The 17,154-nt window shown below is 45.6% G+C and overlaps 1 protein-coding gene across 4 annotated transcripts in view; it reads left to right on the plus strand.

The window, feature by feature from the left end:
* Positions 1–10,817, plus strand: part of adck1 (aarF domain containing kinase 1) — an 88,319-nt gene extending 77,502 nt beyond the window's left edge. For 3 of the 4 annotated variants that reach the window (XM_027013941.3, XM_081721991.1, XM_081721990.1), the window contains 2 exons: positions 6,131–6,324; positions 10,012–10,817. In XM_027013941.3, the coding sequence (XP_026869742.2) occupies positions 6,131–6,324; positions 10,012–10,180 (363 nt within the window). In that variant the 3' untranslated portion in view covers positions 10,181–10,817. Of the gene's footprint in view, positions 1–6,130; positions 6,325–10,011 lie in introns of those variants that run through there. The other variant, XR_014125635.1, reaches the window with a different exon arrangement.
* Positions 10,818–17,154: the final 6,337 nt, after the last annotated feature.

The following is a 17,154-nucleotide window of genomic DNA, read 5'->3' on the forward strand; positions in this document are numbered from 1 at the left end:
ACAGCATCAAAGCATCATCACCAGCATGTTAAAATGTATGTCAGATCTGAACAGAACAAACCACACATGAACACAATTTAAAAGACACACACACACACACACACACATATGTGTGTGTGTATAATTTAATAAGCACCACAGCTACTACTAAATAGCTCGACAAGATAGTTTGTTAAAGTTGCTACCCTCATCTTCCCTTATAAAGCCAGCCCAGTTAATTTTGCTTGCTGGGAGCTCTGAAAGGCCCAAACGTGAATAATGAATTGTGGCGGTGGGCCGGAAGAATAGCCCCCCTCCTGTGTAATTGCCTTTGTGTTTGTCCCAGGGGAGAGCTTATTTTGGCCTGTTCATACTGCTGCCCTCACTGATCAGCACTGTGTCTCCTAATGGCTGCCCCGGGGCCTGGTGCACTGGGAGGTTTGGGGAGAGCCGATAACAGATCAGAACAGAAGAAAGGGGATCATATGGACTTTTTCTTCCCCCTACACCTGTGAGTTTGTCTTCCTTCTCTGAGGGTGGTGTGAGAGAGACAGAGTGAGAGAGACAGAGAGATACCAGGGTTTGTGTCTCACTTTCTGAAGGGCTTTTAAGGGGTCACTGTCCAACACTCAGTCCTGGGCATTTGTGGGCGGAGCTCATCCTCAGGTAAGACCAAGATCTTCTCTATCTCTGAGCAGCTCTGGCCTTTTTGTTCGGTCGTTTGGTTGACGGCCTTAGAAAGCTTGTGGCATGTCGGCACGGCTTGCTGTCTGCGGCCCAGGCTGCAAATAGCCCGCCGTCTGAAGGATGACGAAAGTTGGCGGTAAGCAGGTTCATTGGTTGCTGATGTGTAAAGAATTAAGTGTCTACGGCCCAAGCCTCCCTAAAAGACTCATCAGTCCACCAGAGCAAGGCAGAAACTGCTGATGTCAGGAAACCTGAAGCGACAAACATATGTGCTTGATCATATATGCACATATTTAAAATTGAACTAGCACTCCAATTCTGCAACCCAGTGCCAGTCCATTCTTGGCACGCTTCACTGCGGTGATCGGCCTTCTTCCCAAGCCTTTCCGTCCTTCCCTTTCCTTCCTGTAGGGGTCGCTGGTTCGCCTCCGGCTGAGCTCCCCCTCCTGGCCTGCTGGCTTTGCCCTCCTCAACCACTGTCGCTGTTATCCTTCTGGCCATGGATGGACAGCTGCTGTTTCACAGCTCAGCAACCATGCATGTGAATTCTAGGGTCACTCATGAGGATTGCACCGTTCTCTCTGCACCCGTCGAGAGCTCCCAGATCAGACTGTTCCATTCCTCGAGTAGTACCAGAGACACTGCAGTGGGCCCAGGAGCGATTAGCATCCAGAGGGTTTTGAGGCTCCTGTCTAGGAGCAGAAAGAAGCAGCTGCCTTGCACTCCAGTACACATTTTCAAGGTTCTTCCCCAAGGTTCTTTTACTTCACTCCTCATCCCATAAAATGATAGGTTATGTTAATTATAGGCACAATTTGTACTGGCAAACTGAAGTTATGTGAGAACTGAAGTTTAGGTGAAAGGCCACAGCAGACAACCCCTCCCTCCTAGCTAATGTCGCATGCAAAATTTGTGAAGTTGCGAAATGAAATCTTCACACTTCACCAGCTTCATGCTGCCATGGTTCTTTGGCAAGGGGTGTGAAGGAATTTAGAAAGGATATGTGTGTTTGTTTAAGTTTTGTGATTGTTTTATATTAAATTTGTACATCTATACTAAATGTCTTCTGTGCCATGGTGACCACCTGTGAGGCAGACATTAAGGTCAAGAGGTGATAACCCTCAGGCCTCCTCCACCCCTCTCCCTATCTATCCCCCTGCATCATCTCCTCCTCCTGTCTCTCTCCCTATCTATCCCCCTCCATCTTCTCCTCCTCCTCCTGTCTCTCTCCTTAACTATCCCCCTCCATCTTCTCCTCCACCTGTCTCTCTCCTTAACTATCCCCCTCCATCTTCTCCTCCACCTGTCTCTCTCCTTAACTATCCCCCTCCATCTTCTCCTTCACCTGTCTCTCTCCTTAACTATCCCCCTCCATTGTTTCCTCTACCTGTCTCTCACTCTACCTATCCCCCCCCATCTTCTCCTCCTCCTTTCCCATTTGAGCTTACCTCTGTGTTGTTTAACTGCCCGTTGTTGGAATAGAGTCCTTCTTTCTGTCTCAGCTGTGCACTCAGGAGACAATACTGCCCTGTTTTATATGGAGATTAGTTAAGTGAGAGCCAGAGTTGATGTGCACTCAATTCTAGGATCGTTTGCGACTTATAAATAAGTCGCGCCTGTAGATGAGTGCTTCTGTTCGTTCGTACACTCGTTTTTGTGCATCGTTCGCACGTAAATGCTGAGCAATTTTCTTGAGAACAAATTTTGTAACACATTCACTTTCACTTTATAAATGAGGCCCCCGGCACATGTTCTAATGCTAGGAGCATTCTAGACACTGGCCTCAACTTATGCTGAGAGCATTTCTCATTCAATCTTCAAACGATAATCGATTAATTGAAGGTGTGCCTACTCACAAAATATGATTTATAATGCCTTTCAGACAATATTAATTTTTAGTATTTTTCAGACTTTGCATCTAGTGCGAAAAAAAAAAAAGCTTTCCAAGTGTTTGATCCACCTGAAGTGTGGCCTCTGTTACAGTTTTATAAGAGAGGGGCAGAGTCTGTTTGCACTTATCAGCTATTGGCCACTACAATGGAAATGTCACGTTTGCTATGAAAACTTGGTATTTTAGTCTTAGGACAGGAAATGGCAGAAGGCTCTGCCTTTTGTGTAGCTTATTGATTCAGGTGTGAACTTTCCAGGTAGTGTCATTTTAAAAGCCCTGCAGTTCTTCTTTACTTATCTGTAATCAAAACCCATTACACTGTTATTTACCTTCATATTTGTTTGTTTAGTGAAAAGTTCAGAAACTTGCGATTTTTGAGACCCAGAGCCGAGTGAACGGATGCCCTGCTCACCTGGCCTGGATGCGGACTGCCGGCGGACTGGGCTAAACCACTCTCCCCGGCATGCCACGTTTCTTCTCTGCTGGGTCGACCCAATTCACCTCCATCCGGGTGTGGCGGCCTCGGAGCCACGGAGAAGTATGACGCGGCCCGTAGCCAGGGGGCAACTAATCTCTTTATGTTGCAGTTTTTTCTTCTCATGGGGATATATCGAATCGAACGACTATTTCAGGCAAAGTATTACGAAAAGCCTGCCGCCCTAATACCCGCTTCCATTTTACTCATGGGCTTGGCTACGGCGTTTTATTTCTCCATTAAGTATGTGTGGGCGAGGAGACGTCAGCTTTCATGCCCGGGCATGCAGACCTGAGCAGGCGAGGAGAGATGTTCGGCTGGGCCCTGCTGGCCAGGCCGGGTCTGCTATTGCCTGATGCTCCCCAGGCTCCACGGAGAGGGGGATGCTGGGATGCCGAGGGGTAGGAGGGGTTTGTCCAGTGGTCCACTCTCTCCTGTCCACTTCTGGCTTTGCCTAAACTGCACTCGAGTGGTGCTTATAAACTGTGGACGGCGTAGCACCAGAGGCTCGTGGCCCATGATGAGCAGAGCAGAGGGAACTGACCCAGTGGCTACCCCATGAGAGGAGAGATGCCCCATAGGTGAACTTCAGCATGCCAGCGCATTCTAACGAAAAGGTGGCGTGGGGGTTCGGAGGGTAGGGGTGGGGGGTTAAGACGGGCCTGCAGAGGTGCCGAATGCAGACGAACAGGGCATAAAAGTAACGTATCACCCCTGTGACATCGTAGCTCCCTGCTAACAAATGAGTCCCATAAAGCAGAAATTACAGTGGGAGGCCTCGCGTATTTCGCCTACAAACAGATCTCCATTCGTCAGAGACATGGCGTAGCAATTATTTGTGTTGGCGAAAAAGTAAATCATCACATAAATCCAAAAATGAGGAGGCACCGTGCATCGCGGGGCTTTTAATCTGCGCTTTCTTAGGAGGGAGGCGGGGGGGGGCAGGCCCATAGCTCAGGCAAACGTCTCGGGGTAACCAGCTGAGCAGAGCAAGAACAGATAAGGCAGTGGTCCAGGGAATGAGGCCATTTCTTAAAGAGAGAACAAACAAGGAGCCCGGCTCATGTTTCCCCACTTCTTTGCTGGGGTCAGGGCTGGGGATCTGGAATCGGGTGATGGTGGCAGGCGTGCGGGTGGCGAGTCGGGGTGATGGCCTTGGGTCCCTGTTTTAATCTGAACAGCTGCTCCGCCCGCCTCCAGGCACAGGTAAATCCCGTGCAAGCAGCAGCAAAGTCGAATCCCCTTAATTTAGCCCCTAATCTCCCTCCTCCTCCTCTTGCCCAAGTTTTAGGGCGGATGGAGATTTAGGGATTATAAGAGAAACGGAACGGGAAGATGTGGCTTGTTTTTCGAGTTAGTGTGCGGCAGTTATCGAGGTTATTGAAGTACTTCAGTTGCTGGAAGGAAATGGATGATCAATCACTTGATGATTCAAGAAGCCAGCATGATTTTCCAATAATGGGTTTCTGGGTAATCATGAGTTATGTAAGGTCTTCTGAAGAACACAACAGACGAGCGCTTGGCGCTGACCAGAAGCCACTGTGCACACACGCGCTTGTAGAGTCTCATGTGCTCTTCTGTGCTCCACCCTGTTAGTCATCTTGCTAATCATCTTTATTTTCTGGAAGTAAAAAACATTTGGTCTTCATATCTCCTCATGGGCATCAAACAATAACAGAATACGCAGTGCTATTAGGCAGTCCATTTAAAAAAAAAAATCCACCCCTCTGTCGATGGTAGCCTGGCACAGTGGCAAGCCTGCTCCTCCAGAGTCGCGGCGCTTGGCATGGCGGCCCCTCAGTGGACCTGGGGCTCTGATGCGGGTCTCTGTGGTATCCGGCCTTGTCTCCTTGCCTTGGGCCTCCAAGGGGGGGAGATTAGCCCTCGGCCAGGCAGAGCCCCTCTCGCTCTGGCATGCTGCAGACAGACCTGGCAGCTCGTCCCAGGTGTGTCCATTAGGGCCCAAGCTGGACCCGTGGCGCAGCAGGAGCTTTGTGAAACACAGAGTAAATAGAAGGGGTGTATTTATTTTAGGCTGGTTTGAATGTGATGTAATGTTGCTTCAGTATAAATGCCTGTAGCCAGCATTGCAGAGTTTTGCAGATGGTGGTTTTACTATGATTAATATGGATAATATGATCACTAGCAACGACGACAGAGTCATTTTTACTGGTGTTACTAGTTTTTATGTAATGTTTTGACTGGAGGATATGACATAGGGACTGGTGTGTAATTATGGATGTGTCTAGTCAATAAGTGTAACAAAACTGCAAAAGTCACTTTCTGTTTGTGTTTAATTTCTGTTGTTGTTCACTGCAGTATTGACACTTATTGAATTGTGGCACAGTAATTTACAAGACCAAATTGTGATTGATCATGGTCTCTTGGCCTATTAACCCAATCATTGATGTATTAATACAATGAAATTCATTATTGCCAGTGTAAAAAGCTGCACAGTCCAAGCATAATATGAAGCTATAGCTCACAGTGGTGTATTTTTCTTAACATTTATACAGCCATTTTCCCCTTTAAGTCAACTTCCTTTCCCACTGAGCAAGTTGCTAGAGAAAACTGCCAAACTTCAGTCTTGTTTCATGTGGCAGGTTTGCGTGCCTGATTACAGGCAGAAATGAGCTGGGAGCAGCAGCCCGGCCAGGTGAGGCCACAGGGCTGCACGCCTGCGTCACTCACCGGCGCACCGACGTCAGAGCCAAAATGGCTGATCTTCACTATAGTAGTTTCGGGCACTTCGTTTCTCCCTTGCCTGCGAAATAATAATAAGAAGAAGGAGATCTAGGCTAGATGGAACACCCCCCAGGCTACCACCGCTGCTTCTCCAGCCTGCCCCTCCTGCTCCACCCCGGTCCCAACGGTCTTGAGCGTGGCTGTTTCAGGGCAGATGAGCATGTCAGGCACCCTTTAGCCGGTCTGCCTCGGCCTGCTGGGTAGGGGCCGGTCAGCCCTGTGTGTCAGACCATGTCCTCTGCTCACTTTCATTGACTGCTTTAGCTTTTGTAGGAGAAGTTTGTTTTTCTTTTTGTTGAGTATTAATGTTTTTAACATTAGGCCCATGTGTGTACGTGCGCGTCTCCTTTCAGGACATGGAGATCCGGACAAACGCGGCGCTCTACCTGCCACAGATAAGCGAGCTGCTGAATAAGGTTCCTCGGCAGATGCTTCTGTTGTTGAAGACCAATGACCTGCTGCGGGGCATTGAGACCGTCCTGCAGACCCGCGCCAGCTCCAGCTCCTTCCTCAACATGTCCCGCTGCTGCACACGGGCCCTCGCCAGGTCAGGCATGCAAAACACTCGCCTCACGCGCACGCTTCATCCACGCGCTTTACACGTACTCTTCATTCACCTGCTTCACGTGTGCTCTTCACTTTTCTACTCTACTTTCACTTCCCACACGCTTCACAATTGCTCTTCATTCATGCGTTTTGCACGCATGATTCATTCCCACACTTCACATTGCTTGCCACAGATGCGCGCGCGCGCAACTGCAAGCTTCAATCACACACGCGACACACGCACGCCACAAGTGGCACTCATCTTGGAAAACGCGCTCGCACAGGTCACGAGGGACATCACCACCGTCCTGGATTTTTTTCTAATTAGCATCATATTGTGTTTTTATCTCAGTCACGCCATGACCCATTTCAAAGTTTATACAGAAATATTCCTCTGTGGTTCATGCAGAAGTGGTGTGTGATACACCTGTAAAATGAAACGCCGTGACCTACTCGGGCCGGCCTCCTGCTCTTCTTCTTCCTTTTGGTTAAGGCTGTGTTCGCTTTCTTCCCTCCGCTCTTCAGCGTAACAGCGTAACCGAATGGCACCCTTATATTGTACTTTTCCCAGCAGTCAGCAGCGATCATATCGATTTGTTCGTGCCGTTTTAATGAAGAACTCCGTGATAGCAGGGGAAAATCATTGAGATTTGCGGGAGGGCTTTAGGGAGGGGGACAGTGAGGCGGGAGGGGGGGTTTGCGCCCGCTGGCGAGGGGTGCTGGAGCATCGCCGAGAGGAGGAGCCACCCAGACATGAAACTCAATGTCATCCGCCTCAGCGCCTCTTTATTAAAGCCCAAATGGCAGCAGAGTGCAGAATGCAGATCTAAAATCCATTACCAGTCTCCGAACTCGCAGATGTCAAGAGCTGAGAAACACACACACTAGAGGGGAGGGAAGGAGGGAGAGTGAGAGAGAGGCAGCGAGGTGGGGGGGGGGGATGCGTGTATTTACAGAGAGATGGGAGCACTTAAACATAGGAATGTCACAGGGGTTTAATCTAATGTGAGCAGGTTTGCAGTATTGCTATGTGAACAGTGTCTTTAGCATTTATTATGACCTGGCTTTTGGCACTGTTACCACAACTTACATTTTTAACTTAAGAACTTTTAAGGGATGTTTATTTCACAAACCACAAGCCTTTTTAAATCCACTGTATTAAGGACAGACTTTATCAGAAACATGGGGGATTATTTATTCCCTCCAGTCTCACTGCCCTCTTTCAAAGGCTGAGGTATTAGACTCATTGTTCTGTATTGTCCTGTTACGTGAAGTCGGGCCTTTTTCTGCCTGACTTCACTAAAGGCTCTTCTTGCCCATGTATTCACAGCTCTGTAGGTGTGCCTGGGCTTTTGAAACTGTTAAACGGCTGTGAAAAGATACGGGCACGCTCTCCTCCCAGTCCTGCCCCCTTCTGCCCGAATCTCTCAGGCTCGCGAGGTTAGATTCCCTCCCTGGACACCTGCGCCCTCTTTGTTCCCCATTCCAATCCCCAGCTCGGTGGGATGCACCCCCTGGGGTGGGGTGGGGGGGGTCTTGTCACCCGGCGCTCTGCACGTGAGAGGGTAACTGTCCCCAGCGCTTGTGCCTGTTGGGTTTAATGCAGGCTGGCGTGGCCCACTGCTATGCAGGTGGTCTGCCTGTAAAAGGCTTCTAAACATTTCTAGCGGTGGGAATCCAGGCCACTCTGTGCTCTATCTGTGACAACACCAACTCTGTATCTATCAGAACTAGATCTGCTATTGTGCAGAGTCCACTGTGCGACCTCTCAGGTTGCCCAAACACTCATGCTCTTTGACTATAATTCAGATCTGATCACATGTTTATATAGCATGCACACATCTATATAAACAAACAGGAAATATTAGTGCTGAACACAAGATTCCGGGCTGTGCGCAGGCCTCACCAGAAATTGTTGGGTGTGTTGGAGGTGTTGCGGGGCAGACCAGTCCTGGAGGCACGGGGCGAGACGGCAACTCGTTACACTGCACTGTCTGCTTGGTCACTTCGGGGCTCTGGCACCAGGACTGTGTGTGCCCTGTGCGCGCCCTGTGCTCAGCAAGTCACCGAGGAGTTATCTGAAGCCAGCAAATGTATGCAGAACATGCACAAATATGGAAGAGTCTTCTTCGAGGCACGCCAATCATGAAGACAGAAGAGGGGTGCAGCTCACACTTGGAAAGGCACCAGTGAAGCAGAGTATCACCTAGCGTTGTCGTGACCATTGATAAAAACGCTGCTTTTACAGATATTTTTGGCCTAATTATCAGACTCTAAAGGTGTGAATAGTTCATGAGGAGCAAGACCAGTTTAATTAGGTTCTCTATGAACAAAGTTGTAAGAAAAGCCATCACCACCAACCCTTAGCCTTAGCCCTACCCTCCACCACCCTGAGTCATGTGAGTAGGCTTGCCGAAACCTCGCAGACTGGCGTAGTGCTGAACGACCACAACTCTCGGGTGTGTTAATGTACGCTTAGAGACCCAGTGGCCATAAAGATCCAGCATTCAGTAAAAAAAAAACAAAAAACGAAAACATGAGGCAACAGACAGTCGACCTTGACATGTGTGCCTCTCTCGTGACAGTCGGACGGATGGACGGGGTCCCCCGGCTGGGCTGGCAGGCCGTAACGAGATACACTAGTCCAGGAGAGGACGCTGGTCCTCTAGCTGTCCCTCTCGGTGCTCAGCCCCATGCCTTCAACGAGCAGACAGCCTTCAGCCTTCTCCTGCCCTCAATAATTCATCACCCCCTCCAGCCCGCATGCCGTGACTGCATCCACCATGTCCCCGCATGAAATATTGAGCACGGCTCCACGGAGTGATGGGAAAACTTACGCAATCCCGCTCAGGGATCGCTGGTAACTGAAACCGTGACAGCGCACGATGATTATGCACAGCGTACGCATGTCCGAATATACGGCGCCAGGATGCGGAGCGGGGGAGGCGCTGTTGATGAGTAAGAGAAAAACGGGCTGGCTCCCATCCCTTGGTCATCCAATCCACCCCCCCCGTTCCCCCCCCCCCCCCACGCTCCATTTCTGTGCCTGCGCTGTCGAAGTTCAGATAAATAATCCGGCCGGTGTGACGCCTGTCACAACACCATCGTCTTGCAGCACCAAGTCCTTGTCCTCCCCTCCCAAACCAAAACGTTTTTTGGGTTGTTTTTTTGTTTGTTTTTTACACACACACACACACACGTTAGTGTTTGCTGTTCCCACGATTATCAAGAGGCATGTTTCATCGTCATTTTTCATATTTATTTTTCTTCTTCTTCCTTTTTATTCTTGGAGGAAATTTGAGCTGATGAATATGATTATGTTTTCCATTAAACTGTTAAAAGCTGTTTGGCAGGACAGGGTGCAGTGCACTGTGGGGAGTCACTGTTTTCCCCTGAGGGTGTCAGACTCAGCTCTCCCTCTCTCTCTCTCTCTCTCTCTCTCTCTCTCTCTCTCTCTCTCTCTCTCTCTCTCTCTCTTTTTCTCTCTCTCTCTCTGTCCGTCTGTCTCCCTGTCCCTGCCACAATGTGCCGAAGAGATACCGTTAATATTGCATGACCCAGTGTCCCCTGTCTGATTTGCTTCACTTAGAGCATGAGGCGCGAGTCAGCGTGGTCTGAATCACTACAGTCGACATACTTATGCTGCTGTTATCTCTCCCACCTCCTCTGTCTCCTCTTCTCTGCCTAGTCATCGGAGAAGTAAGACCACATCGAGAACCAAGAGGCTACAGATCTCCTTAGCAGAAACCATCTCCCTCTGGCAGATCAGCCTGTATGAACTCATGCTGTGGACACGCGGTTCATTGCTGGCCAGGTGGATCCGTTCTCTGCTTAACTGCTTGCCCCACCCCTACTGAGAGGCCCAGACCAGGGGTCCTGTCCACCGCCCGCGCCTCCGACCCTGCATGCAGGCTGGACCATGGGAGCCACGTGTGGGCTCGATAACTGCAATAACTGTATATTAGTACTTATGACTAATGTATTTGAATTGTGTGTTTGACTTCTGAGTTCAGTATTAGGATAGTATCACCATATCACATGATTACATGGAGTGTCTTCTCCTGGCTGGTTCATTCGTATAGCTGTGATCATTGCACACAAGATTTCCAGTACTGTATTTCTTTGCCAAGAGTATCAAATAGTACTAATGTCATTTTTGTTATTTGCTGACCACCACCCACTGTGTATGAAGCAGATGTGGACTGCCCAGTGGCAATGCTTGTAGGACAACCCCTGCATTTACATTTCCTGCTTCTTCTCTCTGTTCTTCCTGTCTCCTGCACTGTTTACAGACAACAGTCTGATGCCAACAAGAACATTATATTGATTATTTTAATTTGACAATTGATTACACACCAGATCTGAATGATCTCCCTGAGTCAGCTAGTTATGTTTTTTTTAATTATTATTTTTTAAAGATTTCATGGTTTGTTGAACTGTTTTTATCATATCCACGAGTGAGTCACATCGTGAAAGGGAATAAACAGGACCTGAATGTACACTCTCATGTTCAGTATTGCCCTGACAGCTTCTCTCTGAATCAGACTAACGTCTTGCTTTCGGGTGAACCCAGCGGCACGGGACAGTCCAGCCAGTGCGTTACTACTCATGTCGCCTGTCCCAGTGCAGGCTGGGACCCGGCAAATCCCTTCACCTTTATGTCCCAGACGGTGCCACCTCAGGTAAGAGCATAATCCAGGGCCATCCCGTCAGACGTTCACTGTGCTGGAACAGTCCCGCCGGCTGCCGGGACCCTCCCATCAGATGTTCACTCTGCGGGAACACGCCGGGTCCCTTTACTGGAGTCCCACAGCCGGCGCGATGGCCGAGGATTTGAACCCGGATGCAGCTGTCCACTCAACAGCTCCCAGCCTCCTGTCCGTGCGGTCAGGGTGCCGCGTTCGGCTGTAGAGCTGAAGCGAGACTGCTGAAGCCCCAGCTTTATGATTAAAATTAACAAAGCACTTACTGCCTCCACAGTTAATCCCATTGTGAGTTCAGGTGCTGCAGTTTTAGAGGAAATGCTGGACTGCTTATTATTATTTTCTATGGACGCACTCAAACTGTGCAAGTGCATAACTGCATAAGGGCCTGATTTCTGTCTCCTAGATATAGACTATCTATAAATATTGCAAATTTACTTAAAAAAAAAAAGTAAGCTATTTTCTATTGATTTGACTTCTAGATCTTGTCATAGTAACAAAGTACAGAGCTGGACGCCTAATGCATATCTGAACTACAAGATTAATGCTTCTTTTTTAAAGGGCTGGGTGTGGGGCTTTTGGTAGAAAACTACAATGTTATTTAACCCCCCCCCCCCCCGTGCTGAGTCAGAAGAGCACCTGAGCTGCTCCCCGTTTCTTAATTAGACTGGACCTTTGAAGGCAGGGCCCGAGCCGGCTTCGGGCCAGCGTCGGGCCAGAATGGAAAAAAAGCCCATCCATCTTGATCGAAAAAGGCGATCCTTCCGCTGCCAAAACTAATCATCTAGGTAATGGGGCGCTCGCTGCTGGCACGCGCTGTACCCCGGGCCAGGTGAGCGAATGTCTGACGCCTCGCTCCCCCCGCGGCTGGGTAGGCAGGAGAAGAGGGGGGGGGAGAAAGGCATTCTGGGAATCGCGTCGTCGTCCTTCTGCGTTTTTGTTGGTTTGTTTGTTTGTTTATATGGGTTTTGTTTGGTTTTTTTGTGTGCATGGACCGAGCTCTTCCTCTCGGGCTGGCGATCCCATCCTCGACGCGTCTCCCGTTGCTCGCAGGCGGGAAGCGCTGATTCAGTTGGAAAGAGCACATATGTGTCGCGTATCGTGGCCAGATGCGCTTATCAGGGCCGTTATCTAAGGCTCTGGCAGTGGGCAGAGGAAGTACTGTTGGGGGGGGGGGGGGAGTAAATTGAATGCCACAGTCAATTGGCCGGCGTAGCAGAGCTTAATCCCGTCCTCTCCCTTCAGCAGAATGGAGTGCATGTACATGTTTGTGCCATTACCTGGTGATGCAGCTGGCTTCAGCGGGCGCTCATCACGCCCGTTATCAATGCGTGACTCCACCGTGTAGTGCTGTGCTGGCTCCGAGAATGCACTTTACATAAAGCAATTTGGTAGTGGGAGTTTTAGCCACACTGGGAGGCTTGCTGACAGAACACTTTTAATGCAAGGAGGGGCGAGGGCGGTAGGAAATCGGTGATCGTATGAAACATGTTAAAGTTGTTAAATAAGATGAATGTTGATTTCAGTTATCAATGCGTTCATTTTTATCATATGCAGTACGCGATGCCGTATTCAGAGACCAGTGTCTGGAGGGTCTGAATCTAGGAGCTTCTTACATGGATAAATCACACGTGTGGAAATGTATGGAAAAACTGTTTCAAACTTATTGAGATTTTGTCATGTTCTTGTTAAAGCCTACATATCTGGCAAAAGAGGTAACGAAAAATACTTATTGCAAAAATAATCAGTAACCTACTGTAAAATCTTTCTACTTAATAACAGCCTTCCTGCATACAATGTTTCTGTTAAAAAGGGTTTAAAGGTAAACTTGATAAGGGGAAAGAAAGCGCCCCCAGTGGAACACTTGTGTCATTACAATCACAGGTTTGCAGTCTGTTTAGCTTTAGTAGCAAAACCAGGCAGTGGACTTTCAGAACGCTACTTCAGTAATAACTACAAAAGTTACAGGATAAGAAATATTAAATGGTGCTGTTGTATTCGTGTAGATTTGTTACGGCCTCTTGTTGCTTTGGGGAGAGCCCTTCACGTTGATATAGGTCATGAGGTATGCATTTCTGGCACAATACATGGCAGCGTGCTTGCAATATTGCCAGTGTGTGCGTACATTGTAAAGCCCTTATCCGGCTGAAGGAGGAGCAGGCCGCTGAAGAACGCCCTGTAACCCTTGACGTTTTAAGGTTAGTAACCAGAAATCGCTGGTTTACTTCTCGGCACCGCGGCGATTTAAGTGGATGGTCCGCCATGAAAGGCCTTTTTAATCTGCTAATGGAAAATCACATCTCCCCCCACCCACCCACCTTCTATTTTGCCCTTCTGTGAAGTATTATCACTTTCCCCTCCCGCTGCCCACGTGTGTGAAATATAAAGGCCTGGCTTCAGAGACGGAGATGACTTCCCTCTGTGAGTAATGTTACCCCGGGATTACGCTCATTCGTCCCTCCGCACACTCGCCTCCCATCTTCGTCTCCCATTATTCGTCCGTGACGGGGTGGGTGTGCGGTAACCCACTACTGAGCCGGCTGCCTTGTAAGGTGTTTCAAGTGACTGATGTCTCCATAATGAGGGAATTTGCAAATTCTCAGTAAGTACTGCATTTTTAAGCAGTCTGTCTTTTTAAGCACATTTTTAATTAGTCTTTTTTTTTTCAGAACCATTGTCGATCTGCTAATTAAGGTATAAACTGGCGAATCATGCAGAAAGGTGTGTAAGTACAATGTAATTAGTATATAATGTGTGGGCTGTGGTGACTATGTGGCGACTGGTGTGTGTGTGTGTGTGAGAGTGTGCGTGTGAGTGTGAGAGTGCTTAGGGATTGCCTTCACCTGACACTCCTCAGCTGGTGTACATAGACAGATGCATTGGCTACAGCGCCAAGCAGGACACCGTATGCTCAAAGTGGCAGTGTGACAGAAGACTATACAACCTGCATACATGCACAGAGGACATATGTAGTAGTCACTAGGATTACTAGTCTAATGACACAATTCCAACTCCAGCAGAGAGCCTGTATAGGCAATGCAGAGCATTCACTCAGGACTGCATCATCCAGTGGCCCAAAATACGCCCCCTTTAATGAGACCATGCAATATTAGTCTATTAAAACTGAACGTCACGCATCCATAAATCTACTCAGGTTCAACCATTAAAGTACTTGCTCTTACATGCAGTACATGAAAAGTGAAAGTACATGTTATTTTGATAATGGACTGCATAGACAATGTAAGTTGTTTTCGCTCCAGAAAATAATGACACTTAAGTATAGTTAAGTAGCAAAGGTTAATGAACGAAGGTTTCTCTCGCAGTTAGTTCCAAATGAATGAGCAAACAAACAAAAAATAAATATAGTTGATAGGCTAATTGATGGTTTTTAGCTTAAAGTAGGATAAGTTAGGTTTGTGGAGGAAACGCTCAGGGTCTACAGAAGTGTGCATCTTTAAAAATGCCAGTAAATGATATTTGTGAATAGTAGTGAAGTGTTTCTCTGTATTTTTTTATGAGCAATTTTTCACACACTGCAGCAAAAGTGGTGAGAGATCTACTCTGGTGCCTAGGGATAAAAAATGATGAAAGGTGATGAAAAAGATGAAATATCAGTACATTCTGTGTGTGTGTATATATATATATACACACACACACACACACACACATTCTGTGTATATATAAATATACACACATTCTGTGTATATATAAATACTCACACACAGTGTATATATAAATACACACACATTCTGTGTATATATAAATACACATTCTGTGTATATATAAATACATTCTGTGTATATATAAATACATTTGTGTATATATAAATATTCACACACATTCTGTGCATATATAAATACACATTCTGTGTATATATAAATACACACATTCTGTGTATATATACTCACACACATTCTGTGTATAAATACGCACATTCTGTGTATATATAAATACACACGTTCTGTGTATATATAAACACATTCTGTGTGTATATAAATACTCACACATTCTGTGCATATATAAATATTCACACACATTCTGTGTATATATAAATATTCACACACATTCTGTGTATATATAAATACTCACAAACATTCTGTGTATATATAAATACACACATTCTGTGTATATATACTCACACATTCTGTGTATATATAAATACACTGTATATATAAATACATTCTGTGTATATATAAATACACATTCTGTGTATATATAAATACACACGTTCTGTGTATATATAAATACTCACACGCATTCTGTGTATATATAAATACACACACATTCTGTGTATATATAAATACACACGTTCTGTGTATATATAAATACATGCATTCTGTGTATATATAAATACTCACATTCTGTGTATATATAAACACACATTCTGTGTGTATATAAATACACACATTCTGTGTATAAATAAATACACATTCTGTGTGTATATAAATACACACATTCTGTGTATATATAAATACACATTCTGTGTATAAATAAATACACACATTCTGTGTATATATAAATACACACATTCTGTGTATAAATAAATACACATTCTGTGTATATATAAATACATTCTGTGTATATATAAATACACACACATTGTATATATAAATACTTTCTGTGTATATATAAATATTCACACACATTCTGTGTATATATAAATACAAACATTCTGTGTATATATAAATACACACATTCTGTGTATATATACTCACACATTCTGTGTATATATAAACACACATTCTGTGTATATATAAATACACACACACATTCTGTGTATATATAAATACACACATTCTGTGTATATACAAACACACATTCTGTGTGTATATAAATACACATTCTGTGCATATATAAATATTCACACACACATTCTGTGTATATATAAATATTCACACACATTCTCTGTATATATAAATACTCACAAACATTCTGTGTATATATAAATACACACATTCTGTGTATATATACTCACACATTCTGTGTATATATAAATACACACATTCTGTGTATATATAAATACACACACATTCTGTGTATAAATACACACGTTCTGTGCATATATAAATACACACATTCTGTGTATATATAAATACACACACATTCTGTGTGTATATAAATACTCACACATTCTGTGTATATATAAATATTTACACACACATTCTGTGTATATATAAATACTCACACATTCTGTGTATATATAAATACTTACACACATTCTGTGTATATATAAATACTCACACACATTCTGTGTGTATATAAATACACACATTCTGTGTGTGTATAAATACTCACACATTCTGTGTATATATAAACACTTACACACATTCTGTGTATATATAAATACTCACACACACATTCTGTGTATATATACTCAGGTTGTCTGCTCAGGTTGAAGTGGGGAATTTCTTTTGTTTTCTTTTTTTTCCATAAAAAATCCTTTGAATATATGAAAAAATCCATATGAATATGGTGATTTCCAGCTTCACGGTTGAGATTTGCCACAGTCTCTCAGTAATTCCCTTGTAAGATAAACAGAGATGACGCACCAAAAGCATAATTATTCAGTTATTTAATGTCTCTGATCGCAGTGGATGTATTGTTTTGGAAGTGACCAAGTGTGCCCACACATTGGTGTTTGGTCATGATGAAACTGCAGACACAATACATTTTCCTTAAGTACCATTAACAATTATTTGACTTAGACGGGTGTCTTCATAATTACACCTGCTGTATCAGCTTAGATATAACAACTGAGATTTAAACTTTTACCACAAGCAGCAAACAGCTGGCCCACTTTCAAAGCATACCTTTGCTTTTCACACTAGAGTAATGCGCACAGTACTATTTACATTCGTCTGAGTAGCATCACTTAATGCAGGATCTGGATTCTTTGAGTGTACCGCCAGTCTGGTAGGTGCTGATCTCATCTTAGAACGTCTCGCGCCAGGACGGCATCGATCGGGCCGACTAAGCTAATTAAAGAAGAGCTTGCTTATGCAAAGCCCAGTAAACTAAGCGCACAGGCATTAATTAGAGTCAAATGAAATACATTGTCTTTGAGTTCCTCTGGAGATTTCCGCCACCGATAACAAAAGCGCCAGGAGACTGGTGGCAATGGAGGAAGC

Source organism: Electrophorus electricus, chromosome 10, assembly GCF_041902795.1.
Source record: "Electrophorus electricus isolate QZ-2024a chromosome 10, ASM4190279v1, whole genome shotgun sequence".
Taxonomy (NCBI): Eukaryota; Metazoa; Chordata; class Actinopteri; order Gymnotiformes; family Gymnotidae; genus Electrophorus; species Electrophorus electricus.